At 36.2% G+C, this 27,248-nt stretch overlaps 2 protein-coding genes, 1 long non-coding RNA gene and 1 pseudogene across 3 annotated transcripts; 2 read left to right on the top strand and 2 right to left on the bottom strand.

Annotated features, from left to right (window-relative positions):
- Nucleotides 1-232: 232 nt before the first annotated feature.
- LOC117614431 lies at nt 233-8,160 on the bottom strand. The gene is made up of 4 exons (XM_034343240.1): nt 8,019-8,160; nt 2,394-3,140; nt 568-1,302; nt 233-438 (listed from the first exon to the last, which is right to left on the bottom strand). Exons 1-4 carry the CDS (start codon nt 8,158-8,160, stop codon nt 233-235), a joined length of 1,830 nt encoding a protein of 609 aa, XP_034199131.1.
- A 2,022-nt stretch (nt 8,161-10,182) lies between these two features.
- On the top strand, nt 10,183-14,847 carry LOC117615850 (annotated as a pseudogene).
- Nucleotides 11,075-11,836, top strand: LOC117615851. The gene is made up of 3 exons (XR_004584072.1): nt 11,075-11,245; nt 11,436-11,542; nt 11,650-11,836. It is a non-coding gene; the product is annotated as an uncharacterized LOC117615851 (long non-coding RNA).
- A 598-nt stretch (nt 14,848-15,445) lies between the features above and the next one.
- LOC117614421 (probable cyclic nucleotide-gated ion channel 5) lies at nt 15,446-15,886 on the bottom strand. Its single transcript, XM_034343227.1, has one exon. It carries the CDS (start codon nt 15,884-15,886, stop codon nt 15,446-15,448), a length of 441 nt encoding a protein of 146 aa, XP_034199118.1.
- Between the last annotated feature and the right edge of the window lie 11,362 nt (nt 15,887-27,248).

The raw sequence follows: 27,248 nt of genomic DNA, 5'->3' as shown, positions 1-27,248 counted from the left end.
GCAACAAAATCTGCTCAAAATCTGAAAACAAGCATTGAATGGCAGTGGAAAACGAATATCCACTCATTAAACAATTGTATAATTTTCATTAACTTCAAAAAAGAATCACAATATCCAATTAGAAGCTGTGTAGCCAATTACAAGCAACTAAAACTGCAATACAGTTTTTGAAAAAAGTGCAACGCAGAAACTGACTATACATTCGCTAAACCATATCTAAAATAAAAAATTGTCAAATGAGAAGGAGTGTTCCTATAATAGCCTTGCAAGTCTTCCTATTGTGCCCAGCAACACTGCACCGACTGCGTTTCAATGGCCTTTTAAATTCACCAAAAACTTTGATCCTCTTTGTTGGTGGTCTTCCGGCTGGCCTCTTTGTAATTGGCGGAAGCACAACTCCAGCTGCAGAAACATTGCTGCCCAATCCTTTCCCAATATCTGGAATAGGAAAAATAGGACTCTCATAGGCTTTTCAAAAGAAGTCGGTTTTGTAGTAACACTCCACGTAATCATAAACTGAATCTCTCTTTGCTAGGATTGCAGCCACCGCATGTGTGCAAGGAAAACCGTCAATTTGCCAAAGACGGCAAGAACAAGTCCTTTGCTCGAGATCAACCATCACTATATAATCAGCAAATACTTCAAAAACAGTGGAATTAGAACGACGAACTGCCCAAGTCCTACCGGCCTCCGCATTTTCACAGAGTCTAGTTTCCATCTCCGGACACAAAACGGTTGTCCACTTCTCCGCTTCAAATCGTCGTTGAGAATTCAATACCATCAATTTCTGTCGAATCCCTTCTATCAAAGGTAGCACCGGCAAATCTCGAAACACACCAACCCAATTATTAAAGGGCTCCGCTAAACTGTTTGCCATCTCCCCATAACGCATTCCTTTGAAAAATGCGTTGGCATAGTGATCTCTAGACAAATCAGATATAAATGCCTTCACTTTCAAACTCCCAACAATCACCAACTCCTCCATTGCTACCTTAAACTCTTCCTCCGTAATAGCATATGCGCATCTACTAAATAAATTGATAACACGGTCTTGGTGCAGTTTCCCATAACCTGACTTCGGGTACTTTGATATCAAATTCTGTTTGAGGTGATAATAACAGTAAGAATGAGGCCATCCGGGAAACACAAACCCCATTGCATTTAACAAACCTTGATTGCTGTCCGAGAAAAAGGTCACCACTCTCCCCATCGGTAGCAATATAGAAGCCAAATGTTGAAGAAACCAAGTCCAATTCTCCTCTGTCTCAGAATCAACAACTCCAAAAGCTAGAGGATAAAAACCTGCAAAACAAAACCAAAAGCACAAATATAAGCAAAAAAGGGAAACTGCAGTCTGGTTTATGAAAACAAATCTGCTCAAATTTGAAAGGAAACCAAAAGCCAAATCCATGATCCAAGTACTAAAACTAAGTTTAAAACACATTTAAGTTCATGAGCAGTTACAACATTCCCACAGACATGCAAAAAATATTAATAAAATCGAATTATGAAACAAGAAACTGCAATGCAGTTTCTGCTAAAAATTGCAACAAATGAAAATCTGCAATACATTACAGTAACCATACCTTGATTTCCATTCTTTCCCGAAGCACAGAGAAGCTGCCCCTTGTACTTGCTTGTAAGATCCCACATCAACCAACGGAGAGAGGGTGATGTGCCTTATATGTGCACACTCGCATCCATCTAGCACGAGGCCTTTTGGGAGCTCACTGGCTTCGGAGTTGTAGGTACTCCGAAGTTAAGCGAGTCGGGCGCTAGAGCAATCCCAGGATGGGTGACCTACTGGGAAGTTGCTCGTGAGCTCCCAGAAACAAAACCGTGCGGGCAGAGAGGAGGCGCCCAAAGCGGACAATATCGTGCTACGGCAGAGCCGATCCCGGGATGTGACAATTTGGTATCAGAGCCACTCTGCCGTGTGGTGCAAGTGTGCCAACGAGGACGTCGGGCCCTTAAGGGGGGTGGATTGTAAGATCCCACATCAACCAACGGAGAGGGGGTGATGTGCCTTATATGTGCACACCCACATCCATCTAGCATGAGGCCTTTTGGGAGCTCACTAGCTTCGGAGTTGTAGGAACTCCGAAGTTAAGCGAGTTGGGCGCTAGAGCAATCCCAGGATGGGTGACCCACTGGGAAGTTGCTCGTGAGCTCCCAGAAACAAAACCGTGCGGACAGAGAGGAGGCGCCCAAAGCGGACAATATCGTGCTACGGCGGAGCCGATCCCGGGATGTGACACTGCTCTTCAAAAACGTAGCATCAATGAACAACAAGGGTATGCAATATTGAAATCCAGCAATGCAACCGCCAAAAGACACAAAAAACCGTCGAAAGCGATTAATTCCAGCTTCACAATCAAGAGTGCAGAGAGAACCAGTGTTAGTTTCCTTTACGGCGTCCGCATACCACACTAACTCATTGAAGGACTTCGACTCATCACCATGAACTTCCAATTTAGCTAACTCTTTGCCAAACCATGCGTGGTAGTATGAAATGTATATACCATAATAATCTTTGAACTCGTGTATAATCTCAACTGGCTTCAGCTCTGGTTTTGCACGAATTCTGTCCACAATGAGGGAGGACACCACACGAGACCTCATCATCTTACTCTTTGATTCCCGTATCCGACCCGCACATGTATGAACATTATTTAACGTCCGAATTACAAAACTGCCAGCAGCTTCACAACGAGAAGCATAAACACGCCAGCTGCAACCCTCCAATTTCTTATTCGAACAAACGGCAACCACCCGCTTCTTGTCATTGCCGGCATATAAAAAATTAAATCCTACTTCAAGAGCGTACTTGCACAATTTCAACCGGAACTCCTCTGCACCACCGTCAAACTTCTGCCCCACATGATGTATGTATGTCTCCCACTCATTTGACAACAAAGGCTTAGCACTTGCTCTCTTTGACCTGCCCAAAAACTCGTTTCTGTCTTCGACAGTACTAGAACACGACGACTCGCCCTTTTCACATGCTATCAACTCTTTATTTACACAAAAATCACCACTATATTCACTGATCCCGCATAAATCCTTCACTAAAATATCAACAGTCTTCTCATTTGATATCAACAAAAATGTCCTCATCAAGTCCAAATCACTATCCGTTTCTAGAAAACAACTCGGATAATTGGGCACCGAATACCGTAATGTGAAACAACCCAACTGCAAACCCCTAAACCTCAGACACAAAAGTCTTCAAAATATCAACCATGGATGACTCTGATGAAACTGAAAACATGATGGTTTCCGACTTATATGTGCACTTGGCAATGACACACACCTCCATTAGCCTTGAAAATGCAAACAAAACAACAAACAAAAACAGAAAACAATTAAAATCACTAAATAATGTACATGAGCAGTTGTAACATTCCAATAGAAATCCAAATATTAGTATGAAATCGAATTATGAAACAAGAAACTGCACCGCAGTTTATAGTCAAAAACTGAAATAACAGAAACAACATTGCACTTTATGTGATAACATACCCTTAAATTTGAATAGAAACCAAAAGAAAACCATGTTCAAAGTACTAAAACTTAGATAAAAACACATTTAACTCCATGAGCAGTTGTAACATTGCCTTTATGAAACTAGAAACTGCAATGCAGTTTCTGCCAACACTCCAACAAACAGATGCAGTTTATAACAGAGGAGGCAAAAAAAATCGAATAGAAACCAAAAGGAAACCACGTTAAAAGTACTAAAACTAATATCAAAACACATTTAACTCCATGAGCAGTTGTAACATTGCCTTTATGAAACCAGAAACTGCAATGCAGTTTCTGCCAATACTCCAACAAACAGATGCAGTTTATAACAGAGGAGGCAAAACAAATAGAATAGAAACCAAAAGGAAACCACGTTAAAAGTACTAAAACTAATATCAAAACACATTTAACTCCATGAGCAGTTGTAACATTGCCTTTATGAAACCAGAAACTGCAATGCAGTTTCTGCCAACACTCCAACAAACAGATGCAGTTTATAACAGAGGAGGCAAAAAAATCGAGCCACAAAACTGAGCCACAAGATCGCGCCACAAAATCGAACCACAAAACTGAGCTCGAAAAACCCAAAACTAAAAGATTCGGCATGATAATCGAATGAAAGATTATCCAATTAGAAGGAAACAAGATTCGGCATGATAATCGAACGAAAAAGATTCGGCATGATAATCGAACAAAAAAACTGACAGATTAAGCATGATAATCAAACGAAAAAGGAAGAAATAAAAGGAAAACCAACCAGAAAATTGAGCTCCAACGGCGAGAACGAAAACGAAAACGAACGAAATCTGCCTGCCAAACAAACGAAATTTGCCTGCCAAACGAATGAAATCTGCTGCCAAACAACTGAGCTCGAAGACGAAACAGAGAAGAACACGAAGCTGTTGCCAAACGAACGAGGACGAAAACGAAACAGAGAAGTCGCTCCTTGTTTAAACATTCAGGGGCAAAAGCGTCATTTACTGTATAGGTTTACAAATGGGCCAGGCTTTTTAAGAAGAAGGGTAGAATTGTCTTATCAGTTGTTAAATTTTACCTGGCCCAACGAATTTGGGCCTCTTTTTGGGCTAATCCAAAATAGTAATTTTTTCCTAGGTATTAAAACTAAAACCAAAATATCCAATATCTTAGAAACTAATTAATAAAGTTAATTATGTCTAAAACCTAATTTTTCTTAAAATAAAATACGGGACTATTGCACATTCCTTTACATAAGAGTAAATACATTTTTATTTTTACTAGTCTTCCAAATCATACAAATGCATTTGTCAATGTGTTGTAAACGGATTTTTCAATGATGCCCATATTTATATTTTTTCTGTTGTCAAAATGTGTATGTATAATAAAATAGAATTTTTCTATTTAAATCCCACACTTCTTCTTGTTCACCCCATTAAGCTGTTAAGTTTTATTATTATAAAAAAAACAAAAAAAATGTCATCCAACTTAATACCTAACCCTAGTACATCTATACACACACCCTCACCACTCTTTATATTAAGTTTTAGAAAAATACAAACTCTTCTAGATCCTATTGCCAGATTACTCATCTTTCAAGGATGTAAAACATTGACGAGTCTACCTCTTTAAAAGATGTGATGGGAGGTGATGGAAGGGCTGGTTGATTGCTTGGCTATATTGATCTTATTCTCTTTCCTTTTGATTCATATATCCAACTTTTTAGTTCATATGTAGGCCCTAATAATGAAATTTAAGAGTTTAATGATTTAAGTATTAGAGTGAATAAATAAAAGTATGGTGTTTCAAGCTCCTTACCTTCATTTTTCTTGGAGCCAGAATCCTTACTTTGGTGTTGAGAAACCATTTTAACAGATAAAACTGCAAGTGAAAATATTTCAGGAAAAGATTAAGAACACAAACGACGGTTATTAATAAAATACGACGTATGATATGATTTTAAACGGCGCAATGAAATAATCTCAGACGTAATAAATGTTTAAAACCATTATTTATATAACGTCGTGGTATTTATGTTCACACGACGTCAATAGTAATACACCGTCGTCTATATAAGGATCCAAAACCCTTCTTTCTTTCTCTGTGAATGTATGATTGCAGATCCAAAACCCTAAAATACCACGTCGTGGTATTAACATTCACACGACGTAAAACAATAGATATACTGTCGTCTATATTAGATACCAACCCTACTTTCTTTTTCTTTATATTTTATCAAATTCGGGAAAAACAAAAACCATTGTTCAGAGAAATCAAACCTGCAATTAAACAAGCAAATAAAAAAAAGACTATAATTTTAAAAACAACTTTGTCGATTTTCAGACGACGCTAGAACGACTGACGAACCGTCGTGGTCTACATATTTAACCACGTAAATAAGAAGCTACCGTCGTCTTATTTAGTTGAGGTAGTTGTCTTCAAAGTTGAAAGCTTTCCCTCTTTGTCTGTATATTTTATCAAACTTGGAAAGAAGTAAAATGATTTTGGCCAGAAAAAAGGTAAAAAGATTTTTCAAACAAAAAGCGTATGAGCATGCAAAACAGTAACCAAAATAGTGAAAATGAAAGCTTACCTATTGCGTGCAATGAAAGCAAGAGGAAGACGATCGATCTTTAAGTTCAGAGGCGACGAAGAAGACGAGAGGAAGACGATGAAATACTCTGACAGTGCTCTGACAAGGAAAAAAGACGAAAAGTTTTCTCTGGGAGATTGAAAATTTTAATCGGGTTTGGAAACAGTGCATGTGTAAGTCAGGTAGACGAAAAGTTGCTTATATATAAAACCATTTCAAAAAAATAATACGGCGGTTACATATAACTACGACATATAAATTAAATACTACGACGGTAAATTTAACTTCGGACGTGGTAAATAAATACGACAGTAGTGTTGTAGGTACCGTCGTAGTAAACTCAAAAATTAAAGAACATAAGTAATAACTCGCGTCATGGTATATTATTTAACACGTCGTTTTTATTAATTTACCGACGTGGATTTCTGTAATATACGTCGGTTATACCGACGTTGATTTTACAATTTAAACGGCGGTTTTTTTGTAAGGACCGCCGTTGGTTTTAAAAATTTATTCTATAAATTTGTGGCTTTCATTCATTTTCGGTTTACATTTAGGGTTCCAGGTTCTTCCTCTCTCAGAGACACTGTCTCTCACATCTCAAAGACAATAATTTGGATGTCTTTCTCAAAGAGAAATTGAGCTTACTCGCATCAAATCTATGTCCACAAGAAGAAACTTGTCAACTAGCCTTCTCACTTCCTTGATCAAGCCTGATAGGACACTTAGTGCTTTTGAATACTCCTTGCTTTCCATCAAAAGAGATGCAAGCCTGGCCTCCACTCGCTGTCGAAGGAAAGTTAGCTTCTCAGGAAAATCTGAAGATCAGATGTGCTGGAATGAAGAAATCTGAAAATCAAAGAAATTTAAAATGAAGGAAATTAATGTTCTGGAATATGTAAATTTTTTTTTTTGGATGACAGATTTAAAAAAAATAAGAGTATAAAAACAACGACTGTTTTTGAATTACTGGTGACGTTTTTCGTCGTCTTAAGTAAGACTAAGACGACGTAATATATTTGTTGAGCGACGTTGATTTGTTTTTTAAGCGTCGTTAGGTATAATATAACCGTCGTTGAAAATTGTCTCTCTGATTGCAAATTTGCAACGACGTTAGGTATAATATTTGTAGATACACAAAAGCACACACATCATCTGTTAATCTGTGTCATCTGTTTGCAAATCTGTCATCTGTTAAGATTATGATGTGGAACAGAGTTCCATCTGGTAAGATTTCGTAACCTTGGGATCTCAGAAAAATCTGGTTATGTCGGCGGTTTTCTATATAAACCGTCGTGGTTATTTCAATTCTTGTCATTAAGTAGATCTACCGACGTAGGATAAGAAAATCAAAGAAAAAAATTGTTAACAAAAATTCTTATTAAGGCGACGGTTTAAATTAAATGTACGACGTATAAAATGAATAAATACGACGTTAAATTTTATAGTACGATTTAAAGATAACGTCGTAGAACTATACGAGAATGGCGTCGATATATTTATATTTTCCGTCGTTGTAAATTAATTTAATACGGCGATATTTTGTATTTTAAAGCCTTGGATTTGTTTGTAATTATACGGCGTCTTATACGAAAACCTCGTCGTGTTATTTTATGAGTAAAAACGGCGGCTTTTATTGAAATTGTCGTCTTTACTTTCTACGTCGGTCGATTCATAACTTCTGCCGTTCTTTGTTGGCTTTGATTTTACTCTGCGGAAATCTATTTCAAATAGACGTCGGTTGTTTAATTAGGTACGTCGTTATTTTTGAACAGCCATTTGAATCTCCATTTTTAGTTGTCTAAGGTGGTATTACACGACGGTGTTTTTAGAACCTTCGTCTTTTTAAAAACCACGACGGTTTTCACTTAGACCGTCGTTGTTTTCTGGTCGTCTTTTTCACTTTTTGTAGTAGTGTTATCACCATGAAATTCCTGCTTCAGAATGTTCCAGGCTCCATGAGATGATTCTTCATGAGAAATCCTGGGGAAGATCTCTTCAGATACAGCTCCTTGAATCAACCCCAAGGCCTTAGCATCCTTTATCAGGATCTCAGCTATAGCCATCTTCCCAGAACCACTTGATTCCTCCTTTTCTTTCTACTTTGTATCAGATTCATCAGCTCCCTTCGAATCTGAGCTTCCTATTCCTTTCTCAACCAACTCTCAAATCCCATGAGATTTGAAAATGGTTTTCATCCTTATGCTCCAGAACTCATAGTTCTCACCATTGAAGATCGGAGCTCGCAGCTCACCACCTCCAGATCCTGCCATGTTGGACACAGATTTCACAGAGAGCAAGTTCGTCAGAAAACGCAGCTCACTTCCTTCACAGATTCAAACGCCCAGCTAAACGATCAAACCTGGCTCAGTGATACCATGTTAGCATTCACAGACTATGATCTGTCACATATAGCTTTGGATTATTGATAGATGGAGCTCATGTAGGAAGCGAGAATACAGAGAGAAAACTTGGATAAGAAGAAGATGAAAGATCAGTCTATTCTCTCACTTGGTCATGCACAATCTGTGCATGACAATATAACAGTTAGGAAACAGAATATTCCCTTCTTACATCATCCAATCTAACCAATGATTAACTACCCTATGAGATAGCTACACTTGGCACAATTCTACTACACCTAAGAATACATCTCAGCTGTCCATTGGACTGTGATCTAATGGTTCACAGTTTAATCAATAAACTCAGCTAAAGCTCTTATACTTTAACACTCTTTAGATGGATTTTAAAATTGTAGAAGGCATAGTGGTCATTTGCCATTAAACTTCTAATTGATGTAATTGGATTCCCTAATTTGATGGAACATGTTAGATGGATTTTGATATCCTAACTTTAGGGATTATGCTGCCAATCCAGTCAGGATGCAATCCAAATAAAACCAATTCAACTATACTGCATAACGACATGCTTTATTTTCCTCTACTTGCTGTCTGGAGTTGAAGACACCTCCCTACCTTCTTGGCAACGGAAGTGCTCGCAAGCCCAACCCAAAATCAGAATAAAACTAAAATAAATTAAATTTCAACACAATTCACAGTCGCTTCCTGTCTCCAGTCCCTCCCCTCTCCTCTTTTTCTTCTTCCTCAGACTCTTGTTCAGTTTCGTTTTCTCATTTGATTGATTCTTGCTCTTCATTTTCATTTTTCTCCAGTTCTTCTTGTGTATCCAGTTACCCAGCCCTCCCCCTTCTTTGGCCCTTCTTCTTCCTTTTCAGTTCGTCTTCTTTGGAAGTTGATGCTTGAGGTGTTAAATATCAGAATTTGGTCATTTTGAAGAGGTAAGCGCATTTTCTAGTAAGTTTGTAAAATTTTTCTAACATTTGCTTTGAGTGTACAAATTTGAGAAAATGTTATAAATACAGATGAGATGCCGCTGAAATTTTGACAGATGTTTTCACTGAATGAACAAAAATTTAGCCAAAGCTTTTGCCTGAAAAATTGTGATCCTGGCGGGCCCTGGTTCGATCTCTCTTTTCCCTCTGAATGCTAATCTCAGTCGCTGTATTTGGTTTGAAGAAACACAAAGCTACTCCCTCTTACCCACTTCTTTGCCTTAGAGCTAATTTCTTTTATCTTTCTGGACTTTCCTCTCTGTTTGTAATTAGCTTTGCCATTATCAATTCCCATTAGAGTGCTAGGGAGAGCTTCATTAAGGTGTGAAAAGGATCTGACTCAATTTCTTTTGCTGATATTGAGGAAAAAAACCTGCCTCATGACTCCTACAACCCAAGTTCCTAGTAATCTTCAAATATGTCCTGTTTCTGTCCATCCAAATCATCCAAGTAACTGCCAGCACACTACCACTCCGTAGAATTTTTGCCTCCTTCCCACCACCTATTTCTATTATACGGCGCCTCTGTCAGAAAACGTTTAACAAATTTTTTTGTTTAGATGATGTATTCGGTAATATCAGGTGTAATATCAGAAGTACTTTAATTGAATTGAACTATTTTTCAGTTTAGAAAGATGGAATTAATTGATCCTGATAGCCCAAAGAACTGTTAATAAATCTAATTTAGTTCTGATTTCTATTTCAAATTGTGTAATTGTGCAGAATCTCCACACAATATGTAGAGAAGAATAATATGGAAAACTTGCCATTTTACAAGATTTCATTGTTGACTCGATCAAAAGGCGTGTTTTGAATTGGAGGCTTACCTTAGTAGGTAATGCAGATGATCCTTTGTATGCGGATGTACCAAGACCTCCAAGAAAAATGTCAGAGAGGAAGCCTTACCCTACACCCATGAAGGTTTTGATTCAAAGAGCGAAGGAGGAGAAAGAGGCCCGAAAGGCCCAGCCTTGTAGTATGCTTGAAGAACCTCCTGATAATGGATAGTTGGTCCCTGAATTGGTTGAGGTGGCTCATCAAGTTTACCGAGCTCGACAATCGGTCCTGCTTGGCTTGTCAAAGCTTCTTCAAGTTGTTCCTGTCCAACGGTGCAGGTAGCCAGAGGTTGCCTCTTTTATTTATGTTTGCTTGTGCTCATTCCTTCAGTTTGCTTACGAGTTCACATGTCAACTCTAATTTTCAGTTTCACCTTAGTAAACTAAACTTACTCGTCCTTATACATTGTGGTTCCTCTCTTGTAAGAGTGAAGTTTGTGATTTTTAGTCCCCCGTACATTGTGGGCATCTCTTTTGTCAATTATTTGGCTTAAGGGTTTATATCCTTTTAGGGTATGTTTGGTAGGCTTCACTAGACTGGACTGGACTGGACTATATAGCACTTGAAAACTATGTTTGGTAAGAGGGTGGACTAACTTAAATGAGATTGTGGAGTCCTAACAGTAAAAAAACGCATCGCTCGCTCTTCTAATTTAGTGAGGCTGAAACTTGCTTCACAAATTAGCGAGTTCGCAAAATAAAACACGCTAGTCCAACACCAACAACTTTCAACGCCTCTCTCTCGTTTCGTTCAATATCGACTCCTGCTCTTCTTCCAAGCTAGTTAAGTTTTTCTGGTCTCTCGCTTTGCATTACAATTGAGGTAGGGCTTGCAGTTGCAGAGAGATATAGAAGGAGGTGAACCAAAATATATTATTGGGTTATTGCCTTTCAACGACAACTATATATTTTGGGTGGCTTCAGGCTCTGCCATCGCCGTAGAGATTGAAAGGAGGTTTCTTGGGTAAGTATTTGGTTCTAGCCATCAGCTAAATGAAATTTGAATTTTGAGTCTTAGAATCAGGTCTTGAGCATTTGTATCTGCCATTGCAAGGGCCATGTCAAAATCAGGTCTTGCGATCCCAAGTCCATGGAATGCCAAATCTTCTTATGTTAATTATTGGTGTACATTAGTTTGATTATGGGGGTTTCAGGTGTGGCTAGAGGATGTGGGTGGCAACACTTGGATGTGTTTGCTTGGTTTGCTAAACTCGATGGCAACACTTGGCTTTCATTTTACAAATTTCATTTTGGAGCAGAGGTATGGAAAAAGGCCTGAAGATGAGCTGCCCAAGTTCTGTAATTTTCTGCCTTGTTCTCTTTTTGGGTTGTTTGTGATTGAATGATTTTTTGTCAAATTGCATGCAGTTCCAATTCGTAGAAGTTCCAAAAGGGGAGAAGCTGAAAATAATGAAATCAGAAACAGAGAGAGAAGAAACGAAAAGGGATGGTGAAGAGAGAGGAAGAAAAGAGAGAGGGGAGAGAGGAAAGAAGAAAATGCTTCACTAATTAAATATTAGAATTTATTTGCCTCTTTCCTTAATGAAATAATGAATTGACCAAAAAAAATAAATATTAGAATTTTATTTATTTACAGATTAAATTTTTTAATTATATTTAATTATATTAAATATATATTTTTTAGTCCGACCCAGTACCAAACATAGGTCTTCACTATTTTTACAATCCAGCTTCTTAGTCCGACGCAAAACCAAACGTAGGTCGGTACTTAATCCAGCTTAAGCCAATCCGAGCTAATCCGAGACAGTCCCAGGATTTAGTCCAGTCCATAACAGTCCGCCGTGCCAAACGACCCCTTAGGGTTTTAACAGTTAGGGACACATGACTGTCTTGGCATGGACTATGCTTAGGGACTGGCTTGGCTTGGCCTAAGTTGGATAACACTTATCTTGTGTTTGGTGTATGCTTGGACTAGGACTAGAATTTTTTTTATTTTTTCAAAAATATCTATATATATGTATATATGTATTTTATAATATAATATATATATATATGTATATATACATACATATAATATATATATATGTATATACATGTATATAAGTATATTATAATAATATTATATATTTTAAATAATATAAACGTACATACATACATATATATAAGTGTATATATGTGTATATATGTATATTATAAAATACATGGGTATAATACATATACATATATTTATATATATGTATGTATATTATAATATGTAATATATATGAGTATGTTATAATAATAATAATAATAATAATATACATGTATATACATGCATATATGTATGTATATATACATATACATTATATATATTATAAAATACATATGTATATATAATATATGTATAATATATGTATATATAATATATATATTATATTATAATATACATATATATATATACGTATATACATGTATATAATATATGTGTATATAGGTGTATCTATATATTATAATATATACATGGGTATAATACATATACATATATATATATATATGTATATTATAATAGATAATATATATGGGTATGTTATAATAATAATATACATGTATATACGTGTATCTATGTATATTATAATATATATACATATAGTATAAATATATAATGTATATGTGTATATACGTGTGTATATGTATATTATAATACATACATGGGCATAATATATGTACACATATATGTATATATACTTATATATATATACATGTAAGCTATTTTTATAATATTAATATGTATGTGTATATGGGTATATTATAATAATAATGTACGTGTATATATCTATATGTATTTATATATTATATATGTATATATGTGTTTATATATATGTATATACGTGTATATATGTACATTAATATATAATATAATATATATTACATATATACATGTATACATGTATGCTATTATTATAATATTAATATGTATGTGTATATGAGTATATTATAATAATAATATATGTGTATATATCTATATATATTTATATATATTATATATGTATATATGTGTTTATATATATATACATGTATATGTGTATATACATGTATATATGTACATTATAGTATATGTGTATGTAATAATAATAATAATAGTAATAATAATAATAATAATAATAGTAATATATGTTATTAGTATTACAATATAATATATGCATTTTATACATTGGTGAACATAGGACTAGTTAATCCTCCCTTTCTAGATGAGTTTAGTAGTCCCCTCCTAATGAGGTGTTTTTGGTGGGCCCGGTATTAGCAATTCCATCTAAGACTAGAATTAAATGAAACAAACATGGTACTAAATTTAGTCCAAACCAGTCCAAGCCAAGCCTGTGTACCAAACGACCCCTTAGGGTTTTAACAGTTAGTTACTGGCGCTGACTTATGTTGATTATGCAGGCAGGATATCTTTTGTAGATGTCCAAATTTTCTTCTTGGCTTGTAATCTCAACGTTGTATGTGTACTTCTTTGATGCATTCAACTTGCCAAAGCAATTTCCAAAATGCACGGTTGGATATACAGCTAATTTGGAAGAAAATCAGAGTCTATGGAAAGAAATAGGGCACATTTTACTGAAAATATATGAATTGCTAACATTATGATGATTCTTAATCTGCCTTTTAAGTATTTGGTTGATTTACTGAATTTCATTCTGATCAGAATATCTAACCCTTAAACTTGTTAATCGATTGTCTTATTGGAACAAGGCTTTTAATCTCAGGTTTTGCTCCGAAGTTCACATTGCACTGGCCCAAATAGTGGTTTTCGGAGTGCTACACATGTTTTGGAAGAAGGGAGGAGTTCAAGATGTGGTTTCCTTTCCTAAATGCTTCCATTTATGATCGTGTTGGAAAACCAAGAGTTGGGAATGACAAGAGGTACCGAATCCCACGGATCCCTGCCATTTTGATGAGTACCCAACAAAGAGAAGAACAAGACCTGTATATTGTATTGAAGGAAGAATTCTGGACTTTGAGATGGTTAACAAAATGGATGAAATGGATAGAAACTCATATTCTGGGATTGTTGATCCCCTAGTAGATCCTGATGTAGGAACTAATATGGAAGAATTGAGAAATTCAGATTCACTGAGTCATGCTAACTGTGTAGATAAATCAAGTGATAATGTGGGGAAATCTTTGACCTAGTTAAGTAGTATTACAATGGACTCATGGTTTGAGATGATATCCGGAGCAAAGAAGATCATGGAGAAATACAGTGTGAAGAAGATCATGGAGAAATACAGTGTGAAGACTTGTGGATATTGTTTAGAGGTCCAGGTGGATCCCAAGGGGCACAAAGTGAGGATGTGCAAGGCATCAAAGCGTCAATCTCGTAACGGTTTGCATGCATGGCAAGAAGCAACAATAGAAGATCTTGTAGGTCTGAACTATGTTTGGCATGTCTGAGATGTAAATTGTCCTGCTCTGGATAACAACCTAAAGAGGTATTTTGGCAAGGCTCCAGCTGTGGTGGAGCTATGTGTGCAGGCAGGTGCAACTGTTCCAGACGAATATAGGAGTATGATGAGATTAGATATGGGTTCTCCTGAACGTGATGAGGTTGATCTTGTTGCTTGATATAAAGTTCCTGTATGCAGATGGATGTGATATACTAAAGAGATGTTAAAAGGGATTCTGCTGCTCTACCATATTGTATCTGAAAACTGCAAGTAAATAAAGGGGAGGAAAGCTTATTCGAAGACCTATCTACTTCCATGTTGTGGCTTATGAATGTGAGTGTTCTCTCCGCAGGTTTAGGTAGTCCATAGGTTAATTTGATTGCACTGCCCTTACTTCTGTAGTTTCTGTTGCTCGAATTTGTCGAGCAAAAGAGAGAACTAGGATGAATTAGTAAAGAAAAATGTATCTGTGCTTCAGAAGAAGCCATAAGATTGATTTAGAAGCATACAAATGTATGCATGATATGTGCATACAAAATATAATGAAAATTTGGTTAATCAGTAAAATTTTGCGGTTTTGTAGATTGAGGAGGTAATATCATACCCCTAATAAATTATTTTTTAGGTCATCATAGTAACATTAGGAGGTAATTTTAGACATAAGAACGATACAGCCTTTATGCATATGGTACAACAAGTTGCATTTAACAGATGATTGTTTTGTTTTGTTTTGTTTTTTTTCTTGGTGGAGTTGGGTGTAGAAGGTGGGAGATCAATCAAGGGTCATTGTTTAAGTTCCACCAGCGTTGGCATTTGGAGGCTACACTTATCAAGTTCTTGGCTAAGAGAGCAAAGCCTTCTACTTTCGTATGACATTTCACAATTTCGGTGGAGGTAGGAAGCTTGTCAACCCTAGATTTGTTGGGCGATGCCCTCATCAGAAGCTCTTCTCCATAAATCTGCCCTTTCCCAAGTTGCTTGGTGGCAATTGATGGGGAGGCACGGTTATTTGTCGTCGTTTTTCCACCACGTGTAGGACCAGGATCAGAAGTTGTGCTGTAGGTCAAGACAGTGCCCTCTATAATGAAGAGCATGCGATCAACTGGATGCCGCATTTGAAATATGATTTTATCTTCGGGGAACGTCACTGGCGTCGCATAGTCACAAATCATTTTTAGCACTTTTTCATCCATAACCTTAAGGAATTGTACCTGCATTTATACATGGTTTAGCTCACATTAATCCCTCGATGCTTTTGGCACTCCAAATCTCATCTCCCACGCTCTACTCCTCACAAATGTTGAGTGTATAAGACAGTTTAAGGGTGATTTTAGAGTGCCTCTCAGGATACAAAAGAATTGTCCTAATTGGATCACTCTCCTAATTGTGAATTGATTTTGAGGTTGGAAGCTCAACTTTCTTCCGTGATCAATATTTAAACACAAAACAAGATTCATTCATCTATACAAGTTCAATGTTGATAATTTATGTGTGTGTGTGTGTGTGTGTGTGAGAGAGAGAGAGAGAGAGAGAGAGAGAGAGAGAGAGAGAGAGAGAGAGTTACTTGTGATAGAATATCCCAGCAAAGATGACACTTATGACACTTCAGAATTTTTTTCGTATACCAGGGAAGAACATCAAATAGATTCTCCAGATCAGCATCTTTGTCTTTTTCCAATTTTTTATGTATATTTTTCATGATTTATTTCTTCAAACCTTCAGGAACATGATTTTTCTCCATCCATATTTCTGTCAATGAGCTGTACATTCCTGATTAGTCTAAGTCAACTATTTGATTATGCAAGATTATAGGAACATAATTACTTTCCTAGAATAGTTTCCTAGGCTCTGTATATATAACCTTCCTATTTGTTATATATCAATATGAATGAAATATTATGTTTTACCCAATCTGATATGGTATCAGAGCTGTCGATTATGACTGTCTCTTGACCTAACCCTAGCAATCGCTTCCGCAAAAGCAGCCGTCAACAAACCCAGCACCAGAAAATCACTCAACCGTTCCCTTGCCTTCTTTTTCCCAAAACCTCTATTTCTTATTGCAAACAAGCCTATATTCCATCTATATTCCATCAGTTTGTCTTATTGTTCACCTTCATTAAATTAGTTTGTCAAACCAGCCTGTATTTCATCTCACAACCCAGCACCAGTTTGTCAAACTAGTTATCACGTCATTCAACAAATATTCAAATTTGACAAACCAACTCAAATCACCGTTTCTCTTTAGTTACCCAGAGTAACGTTTACATATTTCTTTTTGCCTCTTTTTTCTCTCATCACTTGTAAGCCAATATCATGGCCAACGATGATGGGTCAGCAAACACCAATCAATCCTTGGTGTCAGGAGGCTCCAAAACTACCACACAAATCGTCACTTTGCAGAGTGACACCTCCAACTTCTCCGCAGGAATCAAACTGGATGAGAATAATTATTCTCTATGGCATCAAATCATAGAGATGAAGATAGCTGGGCGAGAAAAACATGGCCACTTGACCGGTGATATTGCCCAACCTGCAGACCCAGATCCCACATTTAATAAATGGCGTGCATCGGATTGCCAAGTCAAGAGTTGGTTGTTCGACGCCATGCAACCTAATCAGATTAAACGATTTATTCGTTATGACACAACAAAGCAAGTCTGGGCTGCAATCAAGCAAACCTATTCAGATGGTGCTGATGAAGCCAAGATTTATGACCTTCACAGACGGTCATTCATAATGAAGCAAGCTGGCGCATCAGTTGCCAAATATTACAGTGAGCTCACTAAGATTTTTCTGGAGCTTGATCAATTAAGTCCAAGCACCATGGAGCATCCGAAAGACATTGAGACTAGACGCAAAGAGGTTGATCGTCTCCGAGTTTATATATTTCTTGCAGGTTTGGACAATAATTTCGATCAAATTCGAGGAGAGATTTTGCGGATGGAGCCAAAACCCGAACTGGAGGCCGCATATGCACATATTAAAAGAGAAAGTAACTGACAGGGAACCATGTCTGAAGTTGGTGTAACCTCCGAAGCCACGGCCTTGGCTACTGCGAGGTCCAAACAATCTCGGCCGAACAACTATAGTGTCGACCCTACTCGTAACTGGCCTCCAATGAAGTGTACCAAATGTGGTTTAGATAACCACACAATTAAGGGCTGTTATGAGATCATTGGTTATCCAGAAGGATGGGTCCACAAAGGGCGAAAAAAGGATTCTACCAGAGCCTCATTTGCATCCGCTCAGTCATCCGAGGAGACTGCATCAGAACCTCCATCAGGTACATCTGGCTCCAAGGCCTTGGCCACCTCAGGTACCTCTTGCACATCTTCACTTACTTGTAATAGATCATGGATTATTGACACTAGCGCTACTGATCACATGACATCTAGTTTTACTGGGTTGCACTCTACCAAACCATCAAGCCAAACACACATTACCAGTGCCAATGGAACCACCTCCCAAGTTATGGGAGAAGGGTCTTTATCTCTTACATCTTCATTAAGTCTTGATCATGTCTTAGTTGTCCCTTCAGTCGACTATGACTTGTTATCTGTTCCTCAAATCATTGATTCCCTTAATTGTACCGTGTGTTTTTGGCCATTGTATTGTCTATTTCAGGATCTTCTCACCAGGACCGTGATTGGATGTGGTACTAGGAGGGGAAAGTTGTATTATCTGGACTTGACAGAAGACAGCAGTACAAGATTGAGTCAAACACATCATGTGAGAGGAGATGAGTCTATCAGGATGAAGAAAATTTGGCTATGGCATAGATGATTAGGGCATGCTTCTTTTGGTTATCTGAAACTTTTATTTCCAAATTTGTTTCCCAGTTTGCTGAATCAGACTTTCATTGTGAAACTTGCATTTTGGCCAAAAGCCATCGTATTTCTTACCCATTAAGATTGAATAAAAGTTCTTTGCCTTTCATGATTGTCCATTCTGATGTTTGGGGACCATCACGAGTTCCCACTATTAGCTGTTTTAAGTGGTTTATGACGTTTATTGATGATCAGGGCCGTACCTGAGATTTTAAGGGCCCTGTGCGAAACTTAAATTGGGGCCTCGCATAATCTAATACGAAAATACTATAAAAAATTTGCAATTAAACTCTTTTTCTAACAAGGCAGTTAACTCTGCTTAATTTCATAATTTTCAGTTTGTAACTTGTAACTTAATTGTTTTAACTCAATTATTTCTTTCTTAATTATTTTTATCTCATACTGTAAATCTTGTAAAGACAATTCTTTTTTCTTATTAAACCGTTCTAAAGTAGTATTGAGACTTATTGAGGGACTCAGATGACTCGTACTTGTTTCCTGGGTAATAATTTTCCTAAGTTTTTTAGGTACTCAGATTTGAACTCAAGGTTTTCTATTTTACTAATTAAATCAATTAACAACTCTTCTTGTTCTTCTTGCTTAGTTACAACAGAGATTGATTTTATAGTGCTACAGCATTTATCTTTACATCCTAATTGGACTCGGGGAGAACTATTTTGGGATTTCGAGGACTCATAGTTATCTGACTCAATATTGCTAACCATGGTTTCATTTTCACTTGACTCAGAGTTACGTAATTCAAGGACTTTAATTAGATTAGCTTTTTCCTCTTCTGTAATTTGTAATTGTCGGATAGCATCTTTTACTTTACACTCCTTAGCATAGTGACCAAACTTTTGACATTTAAAACATTTTACTTTACTCTTGTCGGCTCTTTTCTTAAAGTGGCTACTTTTCTTATCCTTCGGTGCATTGGACCATTTTCTCCTAAAAAGGAAGTAAAAATGAGTCAGAAATTTAGAACTAGAGTCTGAATTTCTGACTCATTTTTACTGTCATTTCGAAAGAACTGATAATAGTATGGTTCTGAGAGAGAGCAGAAGTCTTGAGCCGTTCCTGTTCTTGCTGGGATATTGCCACTACTACAAAAAAGCAAAAAGACGACGGTAAATCACCATCGTGTATTCGGTTTTTCAATGGTCGTGGAATCCACCATCATCTTTTCCCTCATAAACCACGATGCTAAATCACCGTCGTTGTTAAAATATACAACATCATCAACAAATAAAAAACGACGTCTTTGTACTGCAAAAAGATCTAAAAAAGCAGTCGGGGATAAGAATAGACGACCAACTCTCTAAACAAACCGTCGTAAAAAAGGAAAAATATGACACATATTAACAGAACAAGGCCGCAAGATAGACATACAACGACGAAAATTAAAATAAGACGCCGTTAAATATCATTTTCACTACAATAAAAAATATGACGTCTTTAAATACATCAAAAGACGACGTTATTTATTCCTACTACGTTGCCTATATAAAAACAGCCGTCGTAAAATAAATTTTCCACTTTGATTTTTCTATAAAAGATGATGTGGAAATAGTTGTCAGTGTCATTATTTACGACGTATGTATTTATAGAGTAGACGTTGAAAAACGAAACAACGTCGGTTACAAATATATGGGAGTCTTATTACAAAATTTATACGTCCTATCTTCAGAAACAAACAACGACGATAAATATTAGACGTTGTTAAATAAAACAACGTCGAAAACAAATAAAAACAGGCGTGTTTAGTCTGCTAAAGTTTTAAAAATTTGTCGAGGATGAGAATAGACGACCAACTCAAACAAATCACCGTCGTTAAAAAGGAAAAATATGACACATATTGAAAAAACAAGGCCGCAAGATAGACATACAACGACGAAAACTAAAACACAACGCCGTTAAATATAATTTTCACGACAAGAAAAAATATGACATCTTTAAATACATATGAAGACGACGTTATTGAAATCTACTACGTCTCTTATTTAAAAACAACCGTCGTGAAATAAATTTTCCACTTCGATTTTTCTAAAAAAGATGACGTGTAAATAGTTGTCAGTGTCATTATATACGACGTATGTATTTATGTAGTTGACGTTGAAATGTGAAACAACGTCGGTGGCATTTATATAGTCGACGTTGTATTTATATGTATTCATTACTCACGACGCACTTATTAATGTAGACGACGTTGAACTTCTAAACAACGTCATTATTTACGACGCACGTATTAAACAACGTCCAAATTAATGTTCAGATAATTTATCTCGTTTTTTAGACGTCGGTATTATGGGATTGGAGTCGTGTTAATTTGAATTACATGGCGGTTCTTAATCCTTCCCCGACGTGATATCCTGGATAATTGCTTCACAATAGCATCGTGGTTCTTCATTGTTACGTTGCTTTAAGACGTCGGTAAATATGCTGAATAAATGGTTAACCATAACGTCGTGTTTTATTTGAACAGACGTCGTTTTTTATGCAGAATATAATTATGTAATCTGGATTTAGTATTTTTTGCACTGATTGTTTTGTGGCCAAAACCTGTATAATGAAAGTGAAGAAATCACATTACAATATATTACAAAATTAATGTTACACTGCCAATTACATAAGCATCATTCAATCCATATATCTTCACACCCACCTCGAATATTTTGACCACCTAACTCACCCACCAGTTCATCAAATGTGTCAACATTTGGCATCCCTCTAGTAAATGGCTCACACTCAATTATCACATCACCTAAGACTTCATCACCAATAACATCATTATATTCTTTATTAGGCATTGATAACACTACCGACCAACCATGATGCATCGGGTCGTCAACAAAAAATATTTGTTTGACTTGAGAAGCCAAAACAAATTGGTCATTCCTATGTCCAATTTTGCTCAAATCTACAAGGGTAAATCCAAGTTCGTCGACTACAAGACCAGAACTATCTATCCAATCACACCTAAAGACTGGGATTGTAAACTTTTGATAGTCAAGGTCCCAAATTTCTTGAATGACACCATAGAAACCCATATTTGAGAGAATTGAGTTTTTATCCTTGGCACTAGCAACTTGCATGGTATGTGCAAGTAAATAAACTCTACTATTTTGAGTTGTCCGCACATCATCTTGTGCCTTGATATTGAATTTAATACCTTTAATAAGATAGCTCCTATATAATGGCACTGCCATGTTTGGATCAGCTGCTAGCCACCTTAAATTTTCTGATACGCCATGATTGTCTTCATCAAGTTCACTTTGAACCTGCAAATTAATCAAATCTTAATTCAATCTAACATAGAAATAAGAAGAAAATTAAAAAAGAAATATGTTATTCAACAACATATACCTTGAAGCGTAGCCATTGAATGAAAGTGCTATTGTGCTTATCCTGCAGCCACTTTGTTCTCTTTCTAAATTTTGGATAAGCAGTCTTCTCCTGCAGCCACAAACGATTTATTGCATACCTTGCAGGCTTCTCCAAAACAGAACGAATTGCCACAGGGAGCAATTGTTGCATTAAGGTATGACAATCATGTGATTTAAGGCCAAGAAGTCTTGAATCTTGTAAAGATACAAGATTTTTAATATTTGAAGAATAACCTTCAGGGACCTTCATACCATAGAAAGAATTGCAAACCTCTCTCTTTTCTGCTCTTGACAAATTCCAAGGCCCAGGAGGCAAACGAGTACGTCTTCCTCCATACTGGGGTTGCAAATCAGTTTTGACCCCCATGTTCAATAAATCTAATCGAGCAGCAATCCCATCTTTATTTTTTCAAGGGATCTCCAGCAATGTACCAATGATACTATCGCAAACATTCTTCTCAATGTGCATAACATCTAGGGCATGCCTCACAGGAAGGTATTTCCAATACTCGAGATCAAAAAATATTGATTTCTTCTTCCAACAAACTCTGTCACCATTTTCAACCATATGCAGCACTTCTTCTCCGGTTAATGGCTCGGGAGGTATGCCATATTCAGTTTTCCCATTAAAAGCTGCACGTTGCCTCCTATATGGATGATTGATTGGTAACCATTTTCTATGCCCAATGTAACAAATTTTGTGGCCATTTTTCAACCTGTGACTAGGTGTATCATCGACGCATATTGGACAAGCTTTATATCCTTTAACAACACAACCAGATAAGTTTCCATAGGAGGGGAAATCATTAATTGTCCACATTAATGCAGCTCTGAGTGTAAAGTATTCTCCATTATGTGCATCATACACTCCTCTAATCCCAACCCACAAAGATTTTAAATCATCAATCAAAGGCTCCAAGTAGACGTCTATATCATTTCCGGGTTGTTTAGGACCGGAAATCAATAAGGTTAACATCATGAACTTTAGTTTCATGCACAGCCATGGAGGGAGATTATATGTAACTAAGATAACCGGCCAACAACTATATCTGCTACTTAGAGAACTGTGGGGATTGAATCCATCAGATGAAAAAGCCAATCTCAAGTTTCTCGGCTCATTACCAAACTCAGGCCATTTATCATCAAGAAGTTTCCAAGACGGGGAATCCGCCGGATGAGACATCGGACCGTCAATTGATTTTCTAGCAGCATGCCAAGTCAAACTCTTAGCTGTCTCATGTGATTGAAACATCCTTTTAAACCTTGGAATTGGAGGAAAATACCACACCACCTTCGCTGGCACACCTTCTTTCAAGATTGAATCTTTGCCTTCCTTCCACCTTGAGATACCACAAGTAGGACAATTAGTTGAATCCTCATACTCCTTCATATACAAGATGCAATCATTGGGGCATGCGTGCATTTTCTCATAACTCAGCCCCAATGCACACAAAGTCTTTTAGCCTCATACATAGAGGTTGGTATTGTATTTCCTTCTGGAAGCAAATCGCCTTGAAGTATCAATAATTCTGTAAAACAGACATCACTCATCCATGTTTTGCCTTCAAATTATACAACTTCACTAATGCCGATAACTTCGTGTACTTTCTACAACCAGGGTACACTGGTTGATCTCCATCCCCAATCACATTGGCAAACTCATACGGATCGGAACCAAAATCACCAAAATCACCAAAATCACCAAAATCATTATCATCCATATCAATTTCTTCAGACACAAAACTGTACCTACTATGGCCATCATCTTCTTCAACATTTCTACTAGCATTAGTAGTTGCTTCCCAAGGTTCTCAGTGAAATGTCCAATTCTTATAGCTTTGGTCAATTCCATTAAAGTATACATGATCCCTTATAATTCCAACCCCAAACAACTTCAAATTAACACATTTAACACATGGACAATGGATATGTGTTGTAGTTAGAAGATTTTCTACAGCAAAGTTCAAAAATGCTTCCACCCCAAATTCATATGCCTTGGATCTTCTATCCGAGTGCATCCATGACTTATCCATCTCCGACACTATAACCTATTATCTATAATAAAGTGAAAATACAGGCAATGACCATCACTATAGCAGATTATACAAAGATCTAATAGCAAGTAATACACAATAGAGACGACGGGGTTTAAACAAAAGCAGACGTATTTGGCATATATAGACGACGGATTTTCAACAGACGTCGTCTATTATAAGTAATACAAACGACGGTTTATAAAAAAACCGTCGTGTATAAGTAATACAACGACGGTAGTTTAAAAAAACCGTCGTGTAATCGTCGTCGTATGCCAAAAAATTCGTCGTGTCTCAGTTTATTTTCAAGAACACAAAACCCATTAAGAACACAACATATATATATGAAACCAAGCAAGAAACCAACATATACATGAAACTAAGCATGAAAACAATAAATCCATTCCCAATTCAACATAACATAGGGTGATTAAAAGATCCGACAAAATTAAATCCATTCCCAATTCAACATAACAGATAATGTAATCCTTATACAATTTAAACAGAAAATCCATGAACCCATACCTATAAGCACATTATTAACAGATCGAAAAGCATACACCTAAAACCCTTTAACAAAACAACCTAATATCATTCAATGAATTTACAAGGGGAAGATAGGGTTTGTACTTACAGGTTGGACGAGCTCACAGATTCGACGGAGACTGGAGAGTGCAACTTTTAATTAGAGCAGAAGTGAGAGAGCGAAATGTTATGTTGTGCGAAATCTGAAAATTTTAGGTTTCAGGGTTCGAAGTATAAGAATAAGAGCCAAATCTAAAAAATTTAGGTCGCGCGAAAATTTTTAGAAAGCGCGCGCTTTAAAACGTCGAAAGAAAAACCAAAGCGAAAGTTCTACAAGGACCGACGTAAATTTAATATTCCACGACGGAAACTTCATTTTTCGGAAAAAGAACGTAAGGCCGTTTATTTTGAAGCTTCATTTTTTGGATTAATTTTAAATTTATTTTGAATATTTTTATATAACGACGACTGAAAAACCACGTCGGGGTTAAGAAATTAAAGGCGTTGTAAATTATATAAACCGACTTACATATTAAAATGACGTCGTTTAAAGCCTAAACCATGTCGTATATTTTACTTCACGACGTAAAATATGTATTCTACGACCCAACCACCGTCGTTAAAAATTAATACCCTAAACCCTTAAAACTAAATTATACAATTTAAAAAATTAAGTTTATAAAAGGGTTTATGGTTTTACAACCTAATATATACCCTAGACTACCCAAAAATTATACTTTAAAAATAAACCCCAATAAATAAAAACCCTAATCTCTAAACCCTAGACTCTAAACCCTAAACCATAAAACTTGAAGTGATTTTATGACTCATCAAAAGAATTTTGTTTTGGAAGGACTTTTTTAAACTTTTGTTATTCAAAATGAATTTTTTCAAGGTTTAGGGGGAATAAAATATATCAATGATTTCATAGGAGTTGACTTTGCATTTTTCTGATTTATTTTACATTTATTTTGAATATTTTGATATAAAAATAATAAAATATACTTATCACAACAACAAACCACGTCGGGGTTAAGAAATTGAAGGCGTTGTAAATTATAATAGGCGACTTACATATTAAAATGACGTCGTTTAAAGTAGAAACCATGTCGGATATTTTACTGCACGACGTAACATATGTATTCCACGACTCAACCACCGTCGTTAAAAATTAATACCCTAAACCCTTAAAACTAAATTATATAATTTAAAATTTTAAGTTTATAAAAGGGTTTATGGTTTTACACCCTAATATATACCCTATACTACCCAAAAATTATACTTTAAAAATAAACCCCAATAAATAACAACCCTAATCTCTAAAACCTAGACTCTAAACCCTAAACCATAAAACTAGAAGTGATTTTATGACTCATCAAAACAATTTTTTTTTGGATGGTCATTTTAAATTTTTGTTATTCAAAATGAATTTTTTCAAGGTTTAGGGGGAAGAAAATATATCAATGACTTCATAGGGGTTGACTTTGCATTTTTCTGATTTATTTTAAATTTATTTTGAATATTTTGATATAAAAATAATAAAATATTCTTATCACAACAACAAACCACGTCGGTGTTAATAAATTGTGGGCGTTGTAAATTGTAATAGACGACTAAGTTGTTAAAATGACGTCGTTTAAATGAGAAACCATGGCGGCTATTTAACTACCGACGTAAAATATATATTCCACGACTTAACCGCTGTCGTTACAAATTACTACCCTGAACCCTTAAGAAATTGAAGATGTTGTAAACCATAAACGACTCAATTGTTCAAAAAACGTCGTCTAACTATCCTTTGACGTCGTATTTGTTTAAAACGAAACAACAAAATACGATGGTTTTTGACTTTATTAGGTCGTTGGAAAAGTATTACGCGTCGGTTACGCAATTTGTATGTTTGTTTGTTTTTTTTAATTTAAGAAAACCTCAACAAATTTTTACATTATATATTATAGACAAAATTTGTACATTATACATAAATATCAAGTGTTCAATTATTCCCCTGTTTAATAATTTGGCAAACAAACTCTGCCAATTCATTCCGGACTTCATCAATAGCTTCTTGGGGGTATGAAGCTTCCTGGTTTCCCTTGGCATACTGCATAAACAATGACTATTAGGGTTTATAAATAAAAAAAAATTCAATCACAGACGACGATATTTTTCATAACCGACGTAGTATATCTATTCAACGACGGTAATTTTACATGACCGTCGTTGATAATAAAAAAAACGACGTGAAATGTATGAAGGTAATTTCTTCTTACCTTATTCTCAAACCCCAAGGAAGGATCCATGATGATGTCCCTCATGAAGCGCATCACATAATACCCGCATTCGACATTGCTGGGTTGCTTTGGTGTGCCTGAGAGAGTTTTCCAAATTACATTTTTACGTCCTGCTCGGGCTATGTGGGAATTATATATTTTAATAGCACTGTTCACGATGTTTTTCGCCTCTTCATCGACCACACGATGACCTGGCAGAGGATCCAGAAAATAGACGGTTTCCCTCTTTGCTCTTACAATCAGCAAGATCCAATGACGGCTGCACAAAATTAATATAAAAACGACGGTTATTTACAAAAGCGACGTATTATAATATTTCACACGACGAAATAAAGTAGCAATCGACGACATTATATATTTATCACGACGATAAATAACTACCGACGTGGTTAGTAGTTTCAAACGACTCAATAAAATAAAACACCGGCGTGGTTAGTTTATACGCTGTCATTTATTGAAAATCATAAAAACAAAATCCTAAGGAGACTAACCCTGGATTGTAAGGCATCATGAAAAT

Source organism: Prunus dulcis, chromosome 1, assembly GCF_902201215.1.
Source record: "Prunus dulcis chromosome 1, ALMONDv2, whole genome shotgun sequence".
In the NCBI taxonomy this organism is placed as follows: Eukaryota; Viridiplantae; Streptophyta; class Magnoliopsida; order Rosales; family Rosaceae; genus Prunus; species Prunus dulcis.
The sequence above is the reverse complement of the archived record's forward strand: the minus strand, read 5'-3'. Positions and strand labels throughout refer to the sequence as shown.